Source organism: Glycine soja, chromosome 3, assembly GCF_004193775.1.
Source record: "Glycine soja cultivar W05 chromosome 3, ASM419377v2, whole genome shotgun sequence".
Lineage (NCBI taxonomy): Eukaryota > Viridiplantae > Streptophyta > Magnoliopsida > Fabales > Fabaceae > Glycine > Glycine soja.
Window position 1 is genome coordinate 34,358,383 of NC_041004.1, and position 18,930 is coordinate 34,377,312.

The 18,930-nt window shown below is 31.3% G+C and overlaps 2 protein-coding genes, 1 long non-coding RNA gene and 1 pseudogene across 5 annotated transcripts; 1 reads left to right on the forward strand and 3 right to left on the reverse strand.

Annotated features, from left to right (window-relative positions):
• Window positions 1-311: 311 nt before the first annotated feature.
• On the forward strand, window positions 312-809 carry LOC114405193 (annotated as a pseudogene).
• Window positions 810-3,383: 2,574 nt separating this feature from the next.
• LOC114405498 lies at window positions 3,384-4,419 on the reverse strand. The gene is made up of 3 exons (XR_003665247.1): window positions 4,327-4,419; window positions 4,168-4,235; window positions 3,384-3,966 (listed from the first exon to the last, which is right to left on the reverse strand). It is a non-coding gene; the product is annotated as an uncharacterized LOC114405498 (long non-coding RNA).
• Window positions 4,420-7,637: 3,218 nt separating this feature from the next.
• Window positions 7,638-9,500, reverse strand: LOC114406548 (hydroquinone glucosyltransferase-like). The gene has a single exon (XM_028369281.1). The coding sequence runs from the start codon at window positions 9,442-9,444 to the stop codon at window positions 7,834-7,836; it is 1,611 nt and encodes a 536-aa protein (XP_028225082.1). The 5' UTR covers window positions 9,445-9,500; the 3' UTR covers window positions 7,638-7,833.
• Window positions 9,501-15,190: 5,690 nt separating this feature from the next.
• Window positions 15,191-18,930, reverse strand: LOC114406549 (MATH domain and coiled-coil domain-containing protein At3g58370-like). Of its 3 annotated transcripts, none has more exons than XM_028369283.1 (6): window positions 18,788-18,930; window positions 18,508-18,637; window positions 17,479-17,648; window positions 16,698-16,983; window positions 15,724-15,890; window positions 15,191-15,559 (listed from the first exon to the last, which is right to left on the reverse strand). In XM_028369283.1, exons 1-6 carry the CDS (start codon window positions 18,843-18,845, stop codon window positions 15,402-15,404), a joined length of 969 nt encoding a protein of 322 aa, XP_028225084.1. In that variant the 5' UTR covers window positions 18,846-18,930; the 3' UTR covers window positions 15,191-15,401. The 3 variants fall into 3 exon arrangements, with proteins under 3 accessions (XP_028225084.1, XP_028225083.1, XP_028225085.1); XM_028369282.1 differs by having other exon boundaries at window positions 18,785-18,919; XM_028369284.1 differs by having other exon boundaries at window positions 18,792-18,873.

The following is an 18,930-nucleotide window of genomic DNA, read 5'->3' on the forward strand; positions in this document are numbered from 1 at the left end:
GACATTTTTTGTAAATAAGCTGATTTTGTTAACATCGGTTTTTTCAAAAACCGATTTCAAAAACCGATGTTAACATGATAATGTTAACATCGGTTATTTAAAAACCAATGTTAACGTTACGATAATAATATTAATTTTTAAAACACCGATGTTAACAAAAATTGATTAACATTGGTTTTTTAAAAAACCGATGTTAACATTAACACGAAAATTGATTAACATTGATTTTTTTAAATAACCGATGTTGATGTTGGAATTCTAAAAGCATCTCTTTTGCTCGGGTGTTAACCAAAGTCACACGTTGAGTAATAATGGGTCAGAGCTTGAGTTGCAGTGGCAACCATGGCCACGGCCTCTTCACCGTCATGCTGCACAACGACCTTTAAATTGTCACAACTCTCTTAGACTTTGACCCTTCTCTCTTAACAACTCTCTACGATCGTCACTCTCCTCTTCATATTGCTATAGCCAATGGCCAAATCGAGGTCCCTTCTTTTTCTTCTCTCACACGTTCTATTCACGCAAATTCACTTCTTCTTTTTACATTTCTCTTTTTCTTTCTTCTAGATTTTGTCTAGGCTCTTAGATGGATCTCGAACCCAGATGTTTTAAATCGCCACAAACAGGTTACTAACTCTACCTAAGTTTTCCCCATTTTTTTAAATGGTATATTTTGCTTACCCTTCATTCTATTGTGAATGCTTCAGACTCTGCTTATGTTGGCAGCAATGCATGAGAACATCGCCTGTGTGGAGAAGCTTCTTCAAGCCAGAACTAATGTAAATGCTTTAATTTCATTGCTCTATTGACATAATAATATAAATGAAATTTGGAAAACTTGTTTTAAATTGATTCAATTCATTTTTTCTTTCTTTTTCTTCAGATTAGCGTAAGGGTCCTCTTCTCTTCTATCTTGATTTTTGTTAGATCTTGGTCTTTTCTTTTCCCAAGTTTTCTGATTTATGCACGTACAGATGAAGGGCTCAAAGGAAAACCGCGTGCCTCCTCTTTCGCTCATACCTTTTTCGAATCTTCAACAAGGTTGGTTTGTTATTTTTTATTCTTTTCATTTGCCTCTCGACAACATCAGTCATAATATTATGCCTCATTTTCATGTCAAGAAACTACATCTTTCCAAATCAATCTACTTTCTTATATTTTACAATTCATAATATTTTAATTCATCTTCTTTTTTTTCATTTCTTTGATTTGATGATTCAGTAAGTGTACGCCACACACAGTTCAACACCACTTCCTTCAACCACAACCACAGCCTCAAGTACTCTTTCCATAAACCACATGTGAATTTTGATTTTTTTTGTTTACTCTCTTCTCTTATCTTAAAATAAACATTGATTATATGTGGTGCAATCAAAATAAATATTTAAATATCATACCTGGCAATAAAATAGAACTAAGCACTAGCCTTATATGTGGTGCAATCAAATCTGGTACACTTAATGTTAACTTAGATATGGTCTGGTGTCTTCTAGGATGACCTTTTATACTTGTATAAATGTGGCCTTTTATACATGTACAAATATATTACTCCATTAGCACATTAGTAACATGTCTCTGGTAAGAGGTTTAAGGTAACATATTACTCCATTAGTTGAATGTACTAATGAGATTCACTTTAGGCATTTCTTTGTACTCAACTAAAATAAGTTTTTTTTTTTGTAAATGATTAACTGCCTAAAAATATGGTTTTTGGCTAGAATTTCAATGTTATCTTTCTTGCTGCTTTTCTCCCTTCTATTATATAATGATGCAATTTTAAAAAGTTCAATTAAAAGATAGCACATCCAAAAACTATGTTTTTATTCTTTTGTTTAAGTCTGTTATACATATATAAAGGGTTCACTTTGGAGAAAATCATGGAAGGTTCTGGTTGGTTTATTGTAAAAACAAATAAAATATTAATTTTCTTTTTGTAAAAAACAACATCGGTTGGTCTAAAACCGATGTAGAAAGTGTGCTTTAAAGGCACTTTCTACATCTGCTCTCAAAAAAACCGATGTAGAAAACACTCTAGAATACATAATTCAACATCGGTTTTTTTTAGAACCAATGTTGTTGTGTACCTTACAACATTGGTTTTAACCAAAAATCGATGTTATTTTTGTAGTTTTTTCTTTTTTTGTATATTTCTTATTTCACAACATCGATTTTCATAAATAACTGATGTTGTGTAATGTATGTTAACATCGGTTTTTAAAAAACCGACGTTAACATTGATAATGTTAACGTCGGTGATTTCAACACTGATTAAAAACAAATGTTGAAAGTAAAAAAAAAAACTAATATTAAAAGTTTATTTTCTAGTAGTGATGATCAAAACTCAAAAGGTTTACCTTTGTAAAGTGCTTTGTTGCATATTGTTGTAGGCTAGCATTAAAGGATGATAGTATCTCGTTTGCCTAATCATAAAAAGTCATCATAATGGTTAAGTATACCAATTTTAATCGACAAATACATAGGATGTTGGGCAAATCTTTTAGCCGAACAGTTCAATAGTTGGCAGGTGTAAAGGCACTCTTAAGAAATAATTGCATTTGTGATTCAATCGGAAATCACGTGTTATGGCAAGACAAGTTTAAAGATTTACTAACAAATTTTTTTTAGAGTATATTAACTGTAAAAATATTAAATATTTAGTTACTTATTTTAATTTAAAGGAGACATTTTTATAAAAAAAATAAAACATAAAATATACTACAGTAATATTAAATTAAATGTCTAGCTACATCAACTAAAATTGGAGTTCCTAATTCACTGAAGGTAACAATATTAACTCTTTCATGATATAAATTGGTAAATCCTACACTAATTATGCAAAGTTCTCGCTAAATATAAGAAAAGCATTATCATATCTTCTATGTAATTCAGAATATAACATTAGGTTATTGATACTTTAATATTCTTTCTGCATAATAATATAAAGTGTTTAAAAGAGTGAAGAAAATGACTTACAAAGAACATAAAAAGCATTCCCTGGAGGTCGCCGAACTAGTGCTCTTCGACGGCACGTGGGAAATCGAATCCCGACAGCACAACATGGTACAAGGTGTTTAGAAGAGTGAAGAAAATGACTAATTCAACAAGTTTCATTACCAAATAGAATATGAACTTGCAGTAGTACAAAATAATATTCTAGTTCACTTTAAATCTAAATAAATTGTTTTGAAAAAATCAAAGAGGCTTTGTCCACTAACATGAAAGTTAATAGTTAGAAAAACATTGATTCCTTTTTTACAATGTGTATGAAAATATTAAACTTTAGGGTATGGACAAGTGTCGAGTTCATAAAAAAAAAACAAATTCTACTAGCAAATAATTGCTATCTCTTCCATGCCTAGCCCATGTTTCTTTTTCTAGTTAGATATAAAACAATTCCTATGCTTTCATATAACAACTTAAGTTTTTAGGAAAATTGATGTTTAACATGGTACTGGAATTTAAGATAAAGTGGTTAGAAGACAAAGCCATGCTGCCTCATTATTCAATTTTCGTAATTGAAATGAATATCAGCCCAAGGTCAAATGAACCATATGTATGGACCATGCTTTAAGCCAAAATGGCTCTTGCATAAGGTAGAATATAAAAGGAATAAAATCATTCTCGGGTATCCATATAATAACTTAAGCCTTTGGAGGAATTGATCAGTACCACACATTATTCAAGCTGAAACTACATTCCAGTGATTAAAGCATGCAGGTAACTTAACATAAGAATCCATGAATCAAAACCAATAGTTGCAATGATCTGTGGTTATGTAGCAAGAGAATTTAGCTTGTAAAAATATCTTTAGTTACGAAAATAAAAGCTATATAACTTCACAAATACAATAAAATTTCAACCGAGAGCTTTTGGATGCACAACCGGATTCCAAAGGACAAAAAGTTTCCTTGTAGATGGACTTCCATCATTCTGAAATAGCTCCAGAATAGATAAATTTGCAAGTTCCTAGGACACAATTCACTGCTTAATCTGAGTATGGAAGTATAGCGATTTTAAGAAGAATACCAAATAACCTTATAATTCTAACAAAAGGCAAAATAAAGCATGCTTGCATTAAAAGTCAGGTACATATGTGACTAACAACATGGTAAAAAAAATGTAATACCAAGTGTATGAAAAATGTGACTACTTCAAAAAATTATTTACCATAGAATGTTGTCGAGGATTTGCAGAAGTTGCAGTAGAAAAAACAAAAGAAGGAACAGATCCATATACTGCACGTAAAAGCAAATTGTGGATTCATATTTCCATTTAAAATTTAAATAGAAAACTTTATATGGAAATGTTTCCTGAAGCTCCACAAACCATGTGAACAGAGTCGTTTTAGCCTCCTCTATATAAGTGTAGTGTGACATCCAAATGCTCCCTTGTAAGTATGAGTTTCATCAATTACCACAAACCTAATTGGTTAAGATACAGTAACCTCAACACAATAAGAATCCATTAAGCAATATCCCATATAAATACCAAATCAATATGGTTGATCAAACTGCAACAGCATAATATAAAATGAAGCACATTTGACAAGAATCTATTTGATCTAAAGGAATAATTAGTTAATAAATTACAATCTAGAATTATCACGTAGCCACATCCTCTCATTGTGAGATTTTTCCCCCTCTATATTCCAATATAAAAACTATTAACTTTCTTGTTCGTGGACAAAGCCTCTTTGAGATTTTTCAAAACAATTTATTTAAATAGAATATGAACTTGCAGTATATAATTTTAGTCACATTATTAAACTAGTTTTCATCTTTTAATTATTAAAATAAGTACTACTACTATATGATAAGACGAAGAACATTGCAATAATTAGAAAATGGAGAAAATGATAAAGTGCGTGAAGGAGAACCTGTGATACTCCACGGGCATGTTGCCAATGCAATTTTTCAGATTGTGATTTTCCCAAATGCTTCAATTGGAAGCATGAAATGCTACTTGGGAGGGTTACAATGTCCACCCACGCTCTCCACGTCGAAGCCACAGTTCGGGGTGCAAAAATTGGTGGCGATGATGGCCCTTGTTGTACCGGAGATGCACCACCGCCAGTTGAAGTTAGAGTCCTCCTCATGGCACTAGAGCTCGAAGTAGGCGTTGCAGATCTGGCCACGCTCGAAGAGAGCCTCGCTAAGAGCTACGATGGCCATGCCATAACGCCATTAAGGAGGTCATCATATCCACACACACTGCCGACCGAAGAGAACCTTGTGGAAACAGTTGACTATGGTGGCCGAAGAGACGACATAGCAATTTTCGACAAAGACTCTTCGGTGACATCAGAGCTCGATCATGTATCAAGACTTGCAGAAAAGGGAGATCGAGCCTGGGTCCTTGTCGCACTCGATGAAGGAGAACAGATGCTCCAGCACCTCCCCAGCGAACGAGTAATTTATTCTCCTTCTCCTGCATGCTTACCAGGTCCTCTCCATCACGAGCTATGGTTATTGAAGTGTTTAAAAAAGAACTAACATTGATTTTTAAAATAAAACCTATGTCTCATTTGATAACATCGATTTTTTAAAAATCGATACTAACATTGTACTAACAACATCGATTTTTCAAAAAATCGATGTTAAGTAATTACTAACAACATTGGTTTTTCGAAAATTGATGTTAAGAAACTTTAGTTATTTACAGAAATATCACCGCATATAATTTAACATCGATTTTTCTTATAATCGATGTTACATTTTCGATGTTAAATGTATATTTTTTAGTAGTGCATGCACAAACTGACTATGCACCATGCTTATCTAGGAGTTTATTCCATGCAACTAATATAATAAGGAGGAACTAGAACCATGCAAAACAGAATCTGAGTTAATATGCAACCAAAGCAGAACCTAACCTAAGTAAAATTTCATTGATTTCACTATCAAAAAAGGCCTACATTATCCAAAACAACAAGAACCATGAACAACCAACACAATGTCAAAAACATTGTCGAATCCAACCAAAATAACCAGAACCATGAACAACCAATACAATGTCGAAAACACTATCAAATCCAACAAAAACATTGTAAAAAACAATCAAAATAACCAGAACCATGATTTCATTGTTGAGAAAAGCTTCGAGAGAAAAACATATCGTGAGAGTGAGAGTGACACCTACACCATCAGTGGGAGTGAAACCGTGAGCGAGAGTGAGATCGACAGTGATGATACCATGAGCGACACGACAGTGGTTTCACATTGAGCGAAGGGTGGTTTCAGCACCACGAGAGTGAGAGTGAAAGTGACACCGTGAGCGAGACACCGTTAGCGATAATGGTTTCACTGTCGCGAGAGTGAGATTGACAAATGAGGGTTCGTGAGGGAGATGAGCTAGTCGTGAGGGAGATGAGTGAACTGCCACAAGCATGAAAAAAAAAATTATAAATAGGATAATATAACGTCGATTTTTTTCAAAAACCGATGTTAACCAACTCATGTTAATATCAGTTTCTAGAAAACCGTTGTTAATAAACTCACGTTAACATCCATTTTTTGGAGAATCGATATTGATGAAATCATGTTATTTACAATTATGCCACCATGTTACATCGATTTTCTATAAAATCAATGTTATTCTAACGATGTGAAAAGTAAATTTTGTAGTAGTGATAGTTTGGCAATGTTTTGATTTACAATTTTGTGATGGTTTGATTACCAATTCCTAGCACTAAGCACTATTTAGTATTCATCATGTTTTAATAAACTTAATTAATGGATCAAATTGGAACAATTTTAAAACATTATGGACCAAATTGAAACAAAAAAGGCATTGTTCAAAACGATGTCATTTTGAAAGCCTACACCATCATATTCAGCAACTAATGAACATGTCATACAACTCTTGTTAATTTTTAAACGTTTCTCATCAAAAGGACCAAAATGAGATATTTTAAAAACTTAAAGTATCAAAGTAAAACTTTTGAAACTTAATATATCAAAGTGAAATAATCATGAAAAATAATGGAACAAAAATGACGCTAAGTTTTTTAATAAAAAACTAATAACTTTTATTTTGGACTAGCTAATAGAAATTGGGCCGCAATAAAAACCTAAAGAAGATTGAACACGGGCACGTACTTCATGCAATTTATCTAAGGTTTCCAACACTTCTCAATGCATTCCAAAAATCCATTATGCAATTCAATTTGCATTCTGGAAAGCAATAAGAAGTACAAGAAACAACAGCCTTGAACTCGGCATCTTCCAAAAATGTTTTGGATTTGTTTAGGTAAGTTTCTGTATAAACACTTTTAGGGAAAAAAATAAGATAAAAATAAAATGAGATTTTTGACAGACTAAAATTAACTCTCCATTAATTAATTATTAATTAATTTATAAATGTTATCTAATTTCATTTTCTTCTTATTTTCTTGTTCTAGTTATAGTATATAATAATATATACACATATGACATATGCAGATATTGGATACACGTATAGTGCTGCACTATTCATTCTCGGGATAAAGTAAAATGCAACATCGACAAATAAGTTATAGTGCTAAAGCCTAAAAGGGGTGCAGTACCACATTATTTAGCAGTCAAACTCAAGCCTGCCCAAAATAAACGCCATAAACAATTATCAGTCAAACTTGAAAAGAAAGTAGATGCACAAAAATCAAAATCTTAAATATAATGTCAAATCTTGCTAAACTCTCAAAAGCTTATTAACCACACTCTCGCTAAAGAAAATAACTAACTAATGTTTTTTTTTCTAAAAAATTACTAAAATACATTAAAATATGCATTAAATACTACATTTTAATAGAAACTCTCATTTTATAATCCTTGATATAAGACTTTGTAATTACAATAATTAGGATTTCCTACTACAACTTTGCCACTTGAATGCTAGACTAGAGAGTGCCATAGTAGATGAACCATGTTCACTAATCGCATTAGCAGCAGCAACACTAAAGCCTTCGATTCTTTTGCGCATTTGCAAGCTCTCATCATCCCCTTTCATCACCACCTTGATCACTCTTGCAACTTCTTCTCTTTTCACTATGCCACTTTCACAATCAACCTTAGGCCTGACAGCCACTTTGAGCAAATCACTTATGGTTGTGGCGTTCATCCTTTGCTCGGCATATAAAGGCCACGCAATCATTGGCACACCATGTACCACACCCTCCAAAACCGAACTCCAACCACAATGTGTCAAAAACCCCCCCGTGGATTCGTGTCTAAGCACTTCAACTTGTGGGGCCCAAGAAGGAACCACCAACCCTTGTCCTTTGGCTTTAACCCTCTCTAAGAAACCGCATGGCATGTACCCTAATGGGTCATCTTTTTGTCTCACAAAATAAGCGGAGCAAGAAACGTCATTTGGAACCCTCACAACCCACAAAAACTTGTGGCCACTTAGCTCCAAGCCAAAGGCTATCTCGTTGAGTTGGTCAAGTGAAAGGGTCCCACCACTTCCGAAAGAGACAAACAAGACCGCCTTTGGAGGCTGATTTTCTAGCCACGCAATACACTTTGATTCATTTTGCTTACTCCTTGACTCGCTTTGAATTATTGGTCCAACGGGGTAATAGTAAACACAAGGGCTATTTGCTTTTGCTTGTGCTTTCTCCCTTTCTTCAATATCTATCGTTTTTTCATGATCATTTTGTTTGATGGACGGTGGAGTATTAAATATAGACATTTCTTTTGACAGAGATTCGGACTGTAAACCATTATGTATATGTTGTGAAAAACTAATCTCTTCTGTTAGATCCAATTCTCGTCCATTCTCTTCCATAGCTCTTAGGGCATCTTCTTCCAAATCCGCGAAGGTGTTGATGATGACACCATCGACCAAAGAGAGTCTTTGACACACGCGAAGAAATGCCTTGTATGTTTCACTTGATCTTCCACAAAGGACAACTGGGTCAGGAAGATCTTTGACATGGAAGGGCACGCCACACCCTGGGAAACTAACCCTTTTTGTGGCGTCTATGATGAACTCGGAGGTGATACTCTTGTCAAGTTGGGGCAAAGTGAGACAAAACGAGAGTGAAGTGGCACCCGAGGCAGAGAAGAAGTAGGTCATGAGGTTGAAATCCTTGGCTATTTGGAGTGCGTCGCTTGAGAAAAGGTCACAAACAAAAGCCACAAGGTGTGTGCAAGAATTTAGGGAGGTTAAGGCTTGGTGGAGAAAAGGGAGGGAATGTTTGACCGTGAGTTTCATTTGTGTTGCAATGTGGATGTTGGGAGGGAGGTCTTGGAGGTTGACTTGGGGGAGAATGGTGAAGTTTATGTTTGATGGGAGAGAGTTTAAGATGGCTTTGGTGGAAGGTGTGGGAGGACCAAGTGTGGGAATGATGAATTTGACATGGAAGTGTTGGTGTTGATGAACTAATGTCTTGGCAAATTCAACTAGTGGGATCAAGTGGCTTAAGCCAGGGCATGGAACCATGGCTATGCATGTTTTCTTCTCCATGGTTGGTGTTGAAGCACACAACTTGGATCTGAATATTGTAGAGACAAGAAATCTAATTTGCAAGTTTTAGATTCTGTGAAGATGCTTTTATAGATACTAAAGTGTCATGTCTTACTATTTAATTTACTGCGTACAAGATTTTTTTTTTCTTTTATTAAGGGTCAATTAAAGTAGGAACTCGTGCAGAGTAATTAGTGATCACATGTTAATTTTTTTTAATGTAAACAAAGCAATATTGATTTTTTTATTTGGGTAAACACAAAAACGATATACAAAGCAAATGATATTGATTTTCTTTAAATTAGTCTCTAGTTTCTATGCTTTTTTTTTTAATCGGCTTCCGTTAAATTAGTCTCTACTAGTTTCTATGCTTTTAATTTGATTAATATTTGTCTAATAAAATACGAGCACATGGATTTGTATTCAATTTCGTCCCGGTTATTTTTGTATTAATAATTACTAGCACGAGTAATGTTAGTCACATTTTTTAATATTCTCTTTCGGATATTCTTTATGTAATTAGTTAAAATTTACTAAAATTTATCAATTTTGATAAACTTTACTTCTCATTTAATATAAATAAAGAAAAATAAATATTAATTGAAAAATAAATACTATCAAATTTAATGATTTATCAATTTTGATAAATTTTACTTTTCATCTTTAATAAATTTTAATCTATTACTTAAAAAGTATTTGAAAGAGTGTTGTTAATATTCATCTTACTAATATACATCTATATGACAAGGATCATGCAAATCCTTTAAGAAAAGGATCATGCAAATCATGCCTTAACTATATAACAACAAATCAAGCAAAAAATCATTGTGTATTTTTTAATCAGTGGAAGAAAATCTTATTCAATGCTCAGCCTAAATTCATGGAATCAAATAAAATATGTTATCATTAACTAAATGTCTTCGCCGACATCCTCTCCTGCGGCGGAGTACACTGTCCTCTCCGGTGCAGCCACTGCCCCTGACGCCGGAGTATGCCGCTAGCTACAACCAAACTCAAGCTTAACAGTGTCAATTTTCATTTTACTGCAATTTCTTTCATTTTTTATTTTTTCTCTCTCAATTTGCCTGGTTTTAACGAAGAAGAGGACTTTTTGCCGAAAAAAATTCTTTAAAAGTCACGTATTATTCACATGTCACTCCCCCACTTACCAGCATTTTAATAACCAGGGGCGACTGTCTAACAGATCCTAAGAAATTAAAGAATCTTCTGTAAGGACAAAAATTGAAAAGTGTGAAGTGTAATATATATATATATATATATATATATATATATATATATATATATTATAACCTTGGCAACCTTGAGTGAGTTTACTGAATAATAATTATTAGATATTTGTTTTATTTCAAATTCAATACTATGCATCTCACTTTCTTCTTTTACTTTTTTCTTTCTTCTTTTTATTTCAGGTAAAGAGGGTACGTTCAGTGAACGTTTGTTGCTCAATTAAATTATGAAAGTAATCAAATGTGGGGACCAAAGAGTTCAAAAATGATGTTTAAGTATATGTGCATTCGAGGGTCAGAACAATACACCTCGACTTTAATCACCTTTCTAGAAAAAGTGTATGATTTTTTTCAGTTGATGAATTAAAAATCTTCAACGTATTTCAAATTTGGCAGCAATGTATGCGCATAAGGGAGGTGCATGCCGGCTACACGCACTTGCATGCACTATGCAAGTGTATGATTTATCTGTTTTTCTTTTTCTTGTCCCCTCCATATAGACTGGATAGTTAATTTTAGAATAATATTTTTTAACCCATTAGGATCAGTAATTTACTGGAGAGGAATTCAGATAGTATAAAAAAACATAATGCTAATTAATTAATGCTAGTTTACACTTTGAGATAAAGAAAGAAACAAAAAATAGATAAGTAATAATATATAATAAGTTATATGATAAGAAGAGAAATAAATTAAAAAATATCAAATAAGTGTTTTCTTATTTTTTTATTTTTGTAAACTTTTTTTTTGGAATACTCCCTATAAGTTTCAAATATTGTTTATCCTTTGTCATTAAATCTGGTTAAATTGTTGACATCATCATGTGTTATATTAGCAAGATTATTAGTGTTTCGTCAATAAAAATTATCGCATAATTAATTATATACGAAGAAAAGAAAAAACACTTAGTCATATATACTATATACAAGGGTGTATCACACATACTAAATCATAATGACCATCAATAAAAATAATTAATTTTAAACAATTATTTTAATATTCTAAACTTATGCATGGTTATTACCTTGGTCATGTATGTTTACTTAAAGACCTAACTTGAGATAAAGAGTATTAAGAGCTAGCCAAAATGAATAAAATTCTACCTTAATATTGTTGATTAACTATAAAATCTACCTACAAAACTATAAATTAATTAATTTAATAAACACACGTACCAATTACAAAATATATTTTCTTATTAATATGCGTGAATAAATTAATAAACTATAGACATATGTAAAACAGTTTTAAGAGTACATTGTGTAACAAGTTTTAGGATACCTCACATATACATAATGATGTATGCATATTAATTACTTACATGTGTTTGATCAGGAGTGAAATAACTAGCTAATTCTTTAGGGATCCTTCCTTCCTTAATTATCATGTAGGCCTTAAAAACTGATTCTAAATTTTTGTATTTCTCTTGCCCTTGGTTTGAAGATGGAAAGGCAACACCAGATGAAGAAGAGCTCAGACTAAAAGCTCGAAGTCTTGTGTTCCTGAATGTATTAGAAGGAACAACTCCTAATCCCATGCATCGCACTCTCCAGAGTGCTCTAACCCTAACACTCTACCAATGGCATCAAGAGGAGAAACTTCAGATATGCTTTGAGTCAATCCTACTTCAATTTGTTCTTGCAAACATGTAATAAAATAAAATATAAAAGTTTTAAGATTAAGCACAATCCTTGAAAACAATGTTACTAAAGAAAAACATACCGTTATAGTCTTTGCTGCTTCATTTACAAATGATCCATCTTTCCTTTTATGAGTTTCAATATATAATTGTCCACGACTTGGTAGCTTCCCAGTTTCTAACAACTAAGATAAATAAAGAGTAAGTAAACATTGAACTTCTTTAATTAGTAAAAGTTAACATTTAGTGTCATTGCCAAGCCATTTCTTCTTCTAGGATTAGCTTTGGATCCACCAGTGTGTGGAATAACTTGCTTGCTTCGAATTTCTTTATTTCTCCTACAAAGTTCCTATATGCAAAGCAATTTCAAGTTTACAACTTGTAATAGTAATAATATAATTAGCTATAAAAACAATTCAATAATTAAAACAATCTAATTAGAACAAGATAATAATTTGTATAAAATAAGTCATTGAATAATATTATTTAAAATATAATTTATGTTAATAAAAAGAGCTTAATTTTTTTAAGGGGTTCACACTCAACACAAGAACACATCAATTTCACAACAATTTCTCATTAGGACATCGACTGATTCATCAAACATATATAATTTCACAACAATTATAAGGATAAAATGAAAATTACAAAAACACCCCAAAACCTATTCCAATTGATATCTCTAAGGATCTCTACACATGTTCTCACTAATCCCTAATTGTGAATAACTCATCCCTTACCTGGGCTCATGTGTCTTCAGCCAGCGATAGTAACATCTCTAGCGATTCCCTGAGATTCCTCCAATTTTTTTCTCTAATTGCTCTGATAGAGTTCCCAAACGTCAGAGAGACAGAGAAGGGATTGAAGCCTCTGCTTGTACTATCTTGGTGTGATTCCTTTTTCTCTCTCTGTGACTATTCTCTCGCAAATCCCAACGGTGAAGGTGTGCGTAACTGAACCACGAACGACATATCAAAATTTCATGAAAATCCAATGGTTAACAAAACCGGGATCATAGTTTTATTGAGACCGCTTTGGGTTTCTACAGGAAAGAAAAAAGGCTACGATGCGAAAGTTATTTCTCTTAGATAAGACATTATATCAAAATTTCCAACGGTGAGAATGCTCGTAATTGGGTTTTGAACATACTGTTTAAATTTCATGACGATCCAACGGTGAATGAATCCGATATCGTCATTTTTCTAAGACAGATTTGGTGGCCTGCGAGAAAAAGAGAAGGTTTTGAGAGGAGAAGGGGAAAAACGAAAATGAGGAAAAGAGGAGACACGTGACTTAATATAGCTATTTATACCTAGGGTACTCAATCTATTATTTGCTCTATATTTATTTATTTTTACTAAAATTTTTTATAAATTTATTTACGAAAAGATGGGACGTTACAAGTTGGAGAGGGAACCGTAGAGTTGAAGAGGAAAATTGGAATTTTGTGATATTTTTTAGAGGGAATTTTTTTTTGCCGAAAAAAACATGATTTATTTTATTTTAAAGAGAAAAAAATGGAAAAATAATATTTAACTAACAGAGGTTATAAACCTCCGTAAATTAAGCACAAAAAATTGTAGTTTTTAATAAATTAAGGAGGTTTCTAAAACCTCTGCAAAATAATCTTCATTATTTAACATTTTTTTTGTAGTGATTGATGTCACATCATTCTTAGTATTGAAATTAAGATTAAAAATGAAAAAAAATATAAGACTAAATTTTTGTAAAAAAACACAATGACAAAAATGAAGAAAAAATATAGACTAAAAAACGTGACAAATTTGCTGTCACGGAAAAATTAAGCCTTCAAAATATAATGAATAATTTTAATTAATAAATAATATAAAATAAAAAAATACTCTTTTTAATAATCACTCATTTTTTACTTTTTTTTTCTTACAAAATCACTTGAACATTGCATAAACACTCCAAACTCTTGCTTGCTCGTACTAAATAGATGTAACTTAGTTAATTGAATAAGATAAGTAAATTATTATATGTTTTCTTATGCTTATTTTAAATTCCTACAAATAAAAATCTCTCCCAATTATCATATACATTATTCCTTTCTCCTCCCTAACACGACACAAAAAAATACACTCTAAGCATTCTTAACATAAGTACATACATGAATAATCAATTAATCACTTTTTTTTTCTCACTCAACACTTTCACACATTCACTTTTTTCACACACCTATTTCTTTTAGGCTTAAATATATCTTTCAATATGTGATTTAGTATTTTTTTATTTTCGTCTTGTAATTTTTTTTTGTTTTATTCCTTATAAAATTATTTATTTTATGTTTCATCCTTAAAATACTTTAAGTAATATTTATTTACTGTTCGAGGATATTGATATATTTCATATAACATTTATTTACTGTCTCAGGATAAAAAATAAAATAAGTACGTTTTGTAAAGACTAAAATAAAAAAAAAATATAGGAATGAAAATGAGAATAAGTTAAATTATAGGAACAAAAAATTTATTTAAATATCTTTCTTTTATCATCATTCACAATAAATAAGAATTAGAATAGGCTAGGTGATTTGTTGCGAGCCTACAGCCTAACCCGCATAAGACTTGACTTGATGTAACTTGTTTATTAAAATTTTCATGAAATTTAGGCTTTTTAAAAGTGTTTTTAATGTTAAAAAAAAGTTTAAGCACTCAATAAGAACACACATTTAGCCTTTTTTATTCTTCATTTTCGTCAATTTTAGCGAAGAAATAAAAATATGTGAGACCTAGACCTTTTTATTTCTTAAATATATATCATTACACATTTATACTGCAACTCAAACATTTATCTTCATACTAATCATTTTATCTTGAAAAACGATACACACTACAAATTTTATTTCTTACACACACATATATATATATATATTACAAATTTAACTCAAACATTAATTTTTCGTGCATAACACGAGTTACACACAATAGTCTCAAACAAACATAAATTAAACGTTATTTGAAATACACCAAAATACCAGATAATTGTCCACCACAACCACACAGGATTCTTAATTTATTTAATGTTAATCAGAAGAAGAAAAATTCTAGCTAGGTGGAAATCTTAGCTATGGACATCACAAGGATTTGAACCTCCACAATTACAGTATCGTCTTTAATATATCCTTTTGCTGCTTCATAGAGTTCACTCAGAGCTACTAACTTTTTAAAACCCCAAATATTACCTGAGGCACGAAACCAGTGGCTATCTGCAGCACAAGAAAATATACAATTGAGCAAAAAAAATTTAAATAATTAAATTTTATATATATATATATATATATATATATATATATATATATATATATATATATATATAATTCTTGTGTGCGCAAAAGTAGAATATTTATAATTATAAACGCAGCATTGGTACCTGTTCTCTCATGATATTTATTGTTGAGCTGGTCTAAAATTCCCAACTTGAATTTTGCATACACTGTTCTCTTCGCTGGGAACCTTTCACAATCTGTGAGCTGTAAATAAACAGATAGACCTTTGCCTCTCTCGGACTCGATTCCTCTGGGATAAACCCTCAAATTCCTAAATAAATTGCAGAAAAATATAATTTGTACATAATTAAGTTTATTTGTATTTTTAATCTTCTTATTATCGTTATTTCACGAATTAGCTCTGTAATTTTTTTTTCACAAATTTGATCCATATTATTTTAATTGTATAATTTTGTATTAACTTGATATTCAACATTTAACAAAAGTGATGACATGGCGGACAATAAAACGCCACAACAGTCCAAATGCAATAGAGCATTTCATGACCAATTTTTATAAATATTGAATATTAAGTGAATAGATTAATCAAAACTGTGCAATTAAATTATCGGGGATTAAATTTGCAAAAACAAAAAAAGTGATAATGCAAAATTTACAAAATGATTATCCGGACTAAAAGTAATTAAATCTTTGGCTTAATTACACATCCAACTTTTATCATTTTACACATTTTATCATCCAATTTTTATCATTTTATAAATTTTATTATCTAATTTTTGTCTCGAATTTTATCTCTTAAATTTTTAATTCCTGCACATTTAACCACCTAATGATGTGTCACTAAAAAGAAGTTAAAAAAATAAAATGATATTGTTTTGTTATAATTTTTGTAAAATAACGTAATTTTGTTATCAATACGATAATAATAAAACAGGTGAAAATTAAAAATTTAAGTGATAAAATTTATAAAAAAAATTAAATGATAAAATTCTTAAATTAATAATAGTTGGATGACAAAATATAAAATCAAGCCTAAATCTTTTAATTATGAAAACAACCGGTGTAAAAGAATTTGCCAAATAGAAAGTGTGAAGAATATTAATTCTTAATTAATTACCAGTCTCTCTCACCCACGGTAAAGGATTTGGAGTGGTAGTAAGTCTCCTCCAATGTTGAAAATTTCCCAATTTTCCAAGTGAAGGTGCCATGAGGAGGCTCTTTGACCATGGAAAGACTTTCCCATTTGCCAGAACGACTAATCACGAAAACCTCAGCTCCAAACAAACAAGAATCTTCAACATGGTATCCATTAGATGAATCTAAGAGAGTCTCCAACGAAATTAATTGCTCAAAACCCCATTCTGTTTTCATTTCTTGAAATTTTCTTACGGTGCCATCCGCATCTGACAGAATTAAATAATAGTATTTCATCATGAAGCACTTTCAAATTAAACATGTCAAATTTGTACTGAGATTGTGAGAGTTAATAGAGGAACGTTCCTACGTTACGCAGTTTCTTACCATGTCATTATTTATTATTATTTAAAATTTCTTGAGATTCATTCAATAAAAAGTAAAAATTACTTTATCTTTTTTTTATACTATCCTAATTAGATTCTTAGGCTCCCGGTGATCAAGGTGTCTCACAAATTTTAATTTTTTGAATTAATTATAAGACTAATTCTCAATCAAAATTTAGTTATATTTAAAAATCTTTTTCCCTTTCTCTAAGGGTGTATTTTATCAGAATCCAACTTAAGTTCTTTCATAAATTCAACATGTATTATCAAATTGAATTCTACTCGTCGGGTAAAGTGAAAACTACTTTTCATGAATCTCGTTAAATTTTAATAAAAGATATATTAAAAATTTCATATACATAATATATTAGTCTATACCTTGGATGGTTAAATAATTGTTATTTTTCTGATTAAAGACGAACAGCTTGAAGTTTACGTCAACCTCCCAACCGCTAGAAAGCTTCTCGGTATCTGCTATTGCCAAGTATAAGGACACGTAACCATTGCCATTGCTTTTGATATTACCACTTGGATAGAGTATCAGCCTCCTAGAGCAAAGAAAAGAAAACCCAACAGCACTGCGCTTATCATCTATATCATGTTAATGTTAATTAATACTATAAATGTGGTAGTTTGAACTATACTTGATTTATCCATATAATGTGTATTGCAAATCGACTACTTGTGTAGCACCAATTAACTAGAAAGTATATTTGTTTCATGAAAAGCATTTTCTCTGGCACAGATTCAAATCACTAATTAGAAAGAATATTTAGAAAAAATATTCTTTCTTCTGAAAGCATACTCTTTTCGTAATTTTTCTTATTAAAGTGCATGCCTTTTTTATGTAGTATTAGAGTGTCTTTTAAAGCAAGGTCTTTTTCTTTTTCTTTATTTTATCAAGAGGTATTTAGAATTTTTTATTTGATACCCAACTAAAATTCCTGCTACCAGTCTATCCATGAGAAAATTGTTGGAACCACCAAGCACCAAGCACCAAGCATGTGTTTTACTAAACCGCCATCCTTTTTAAAATAGAAAATTTCATAAATCAAAAGTAAAACTAAACCTAATTAATGAGTCATGAGAAATGAAAATAAAAGTATTGTATTAAACCTAATGAAATATGAGAAATATATAGACCTTAATTAACTCATTTTTATAATTTTTCTATTAACTCTTTTTACTTTTTCTTCATGTTAATCTACTTTCTAATTGCTTATTTTTTTTAAAAAAAAATCTACTTTCTAATTATACGCAAGAAACTAGGCAAGATATTTTTGGTCTTTTAAAGCAGAATAAAACAGATATTCATAATCAATCACTTGTTATTTGGGAAGGAATATTTCATTGCTACTAAAAATAATGGGACAAAGGGCAAAAATTTCTCAAGTAATGAAAACAGACCATTTGTATCCCCCAGCCTGGAAAACATTAGTCTCATACTTCTCCACTCCTGTGTTCATCAATTCGGAATATGATTCAATTTTGAACAAGTAATGAGCTGGTGGCAGATCTCTCCCAGATCTAGAAATACCTGCATATATAATTGACAATCAATGTTTTTGTCATGAACTTACAAATCATAATTAAGGTATGTATGTGTATATATATATATATTAATAACATAATAATTAATAAAAGGAAACTTGGGGTGAGGAACTGATCAAGAAATTATGCATACTACCAACTTTATTGTGAGAAGTTGAAGTTGGCTTGCAGATCTCCAGATCAGACAACACCATTTTCTCAGATTAAAGTGTTAAAGTTGAGCAATTAGGAAGAGGTTGACATGCCATTATATAGAAATATTTTAGGAGACATTTGGCA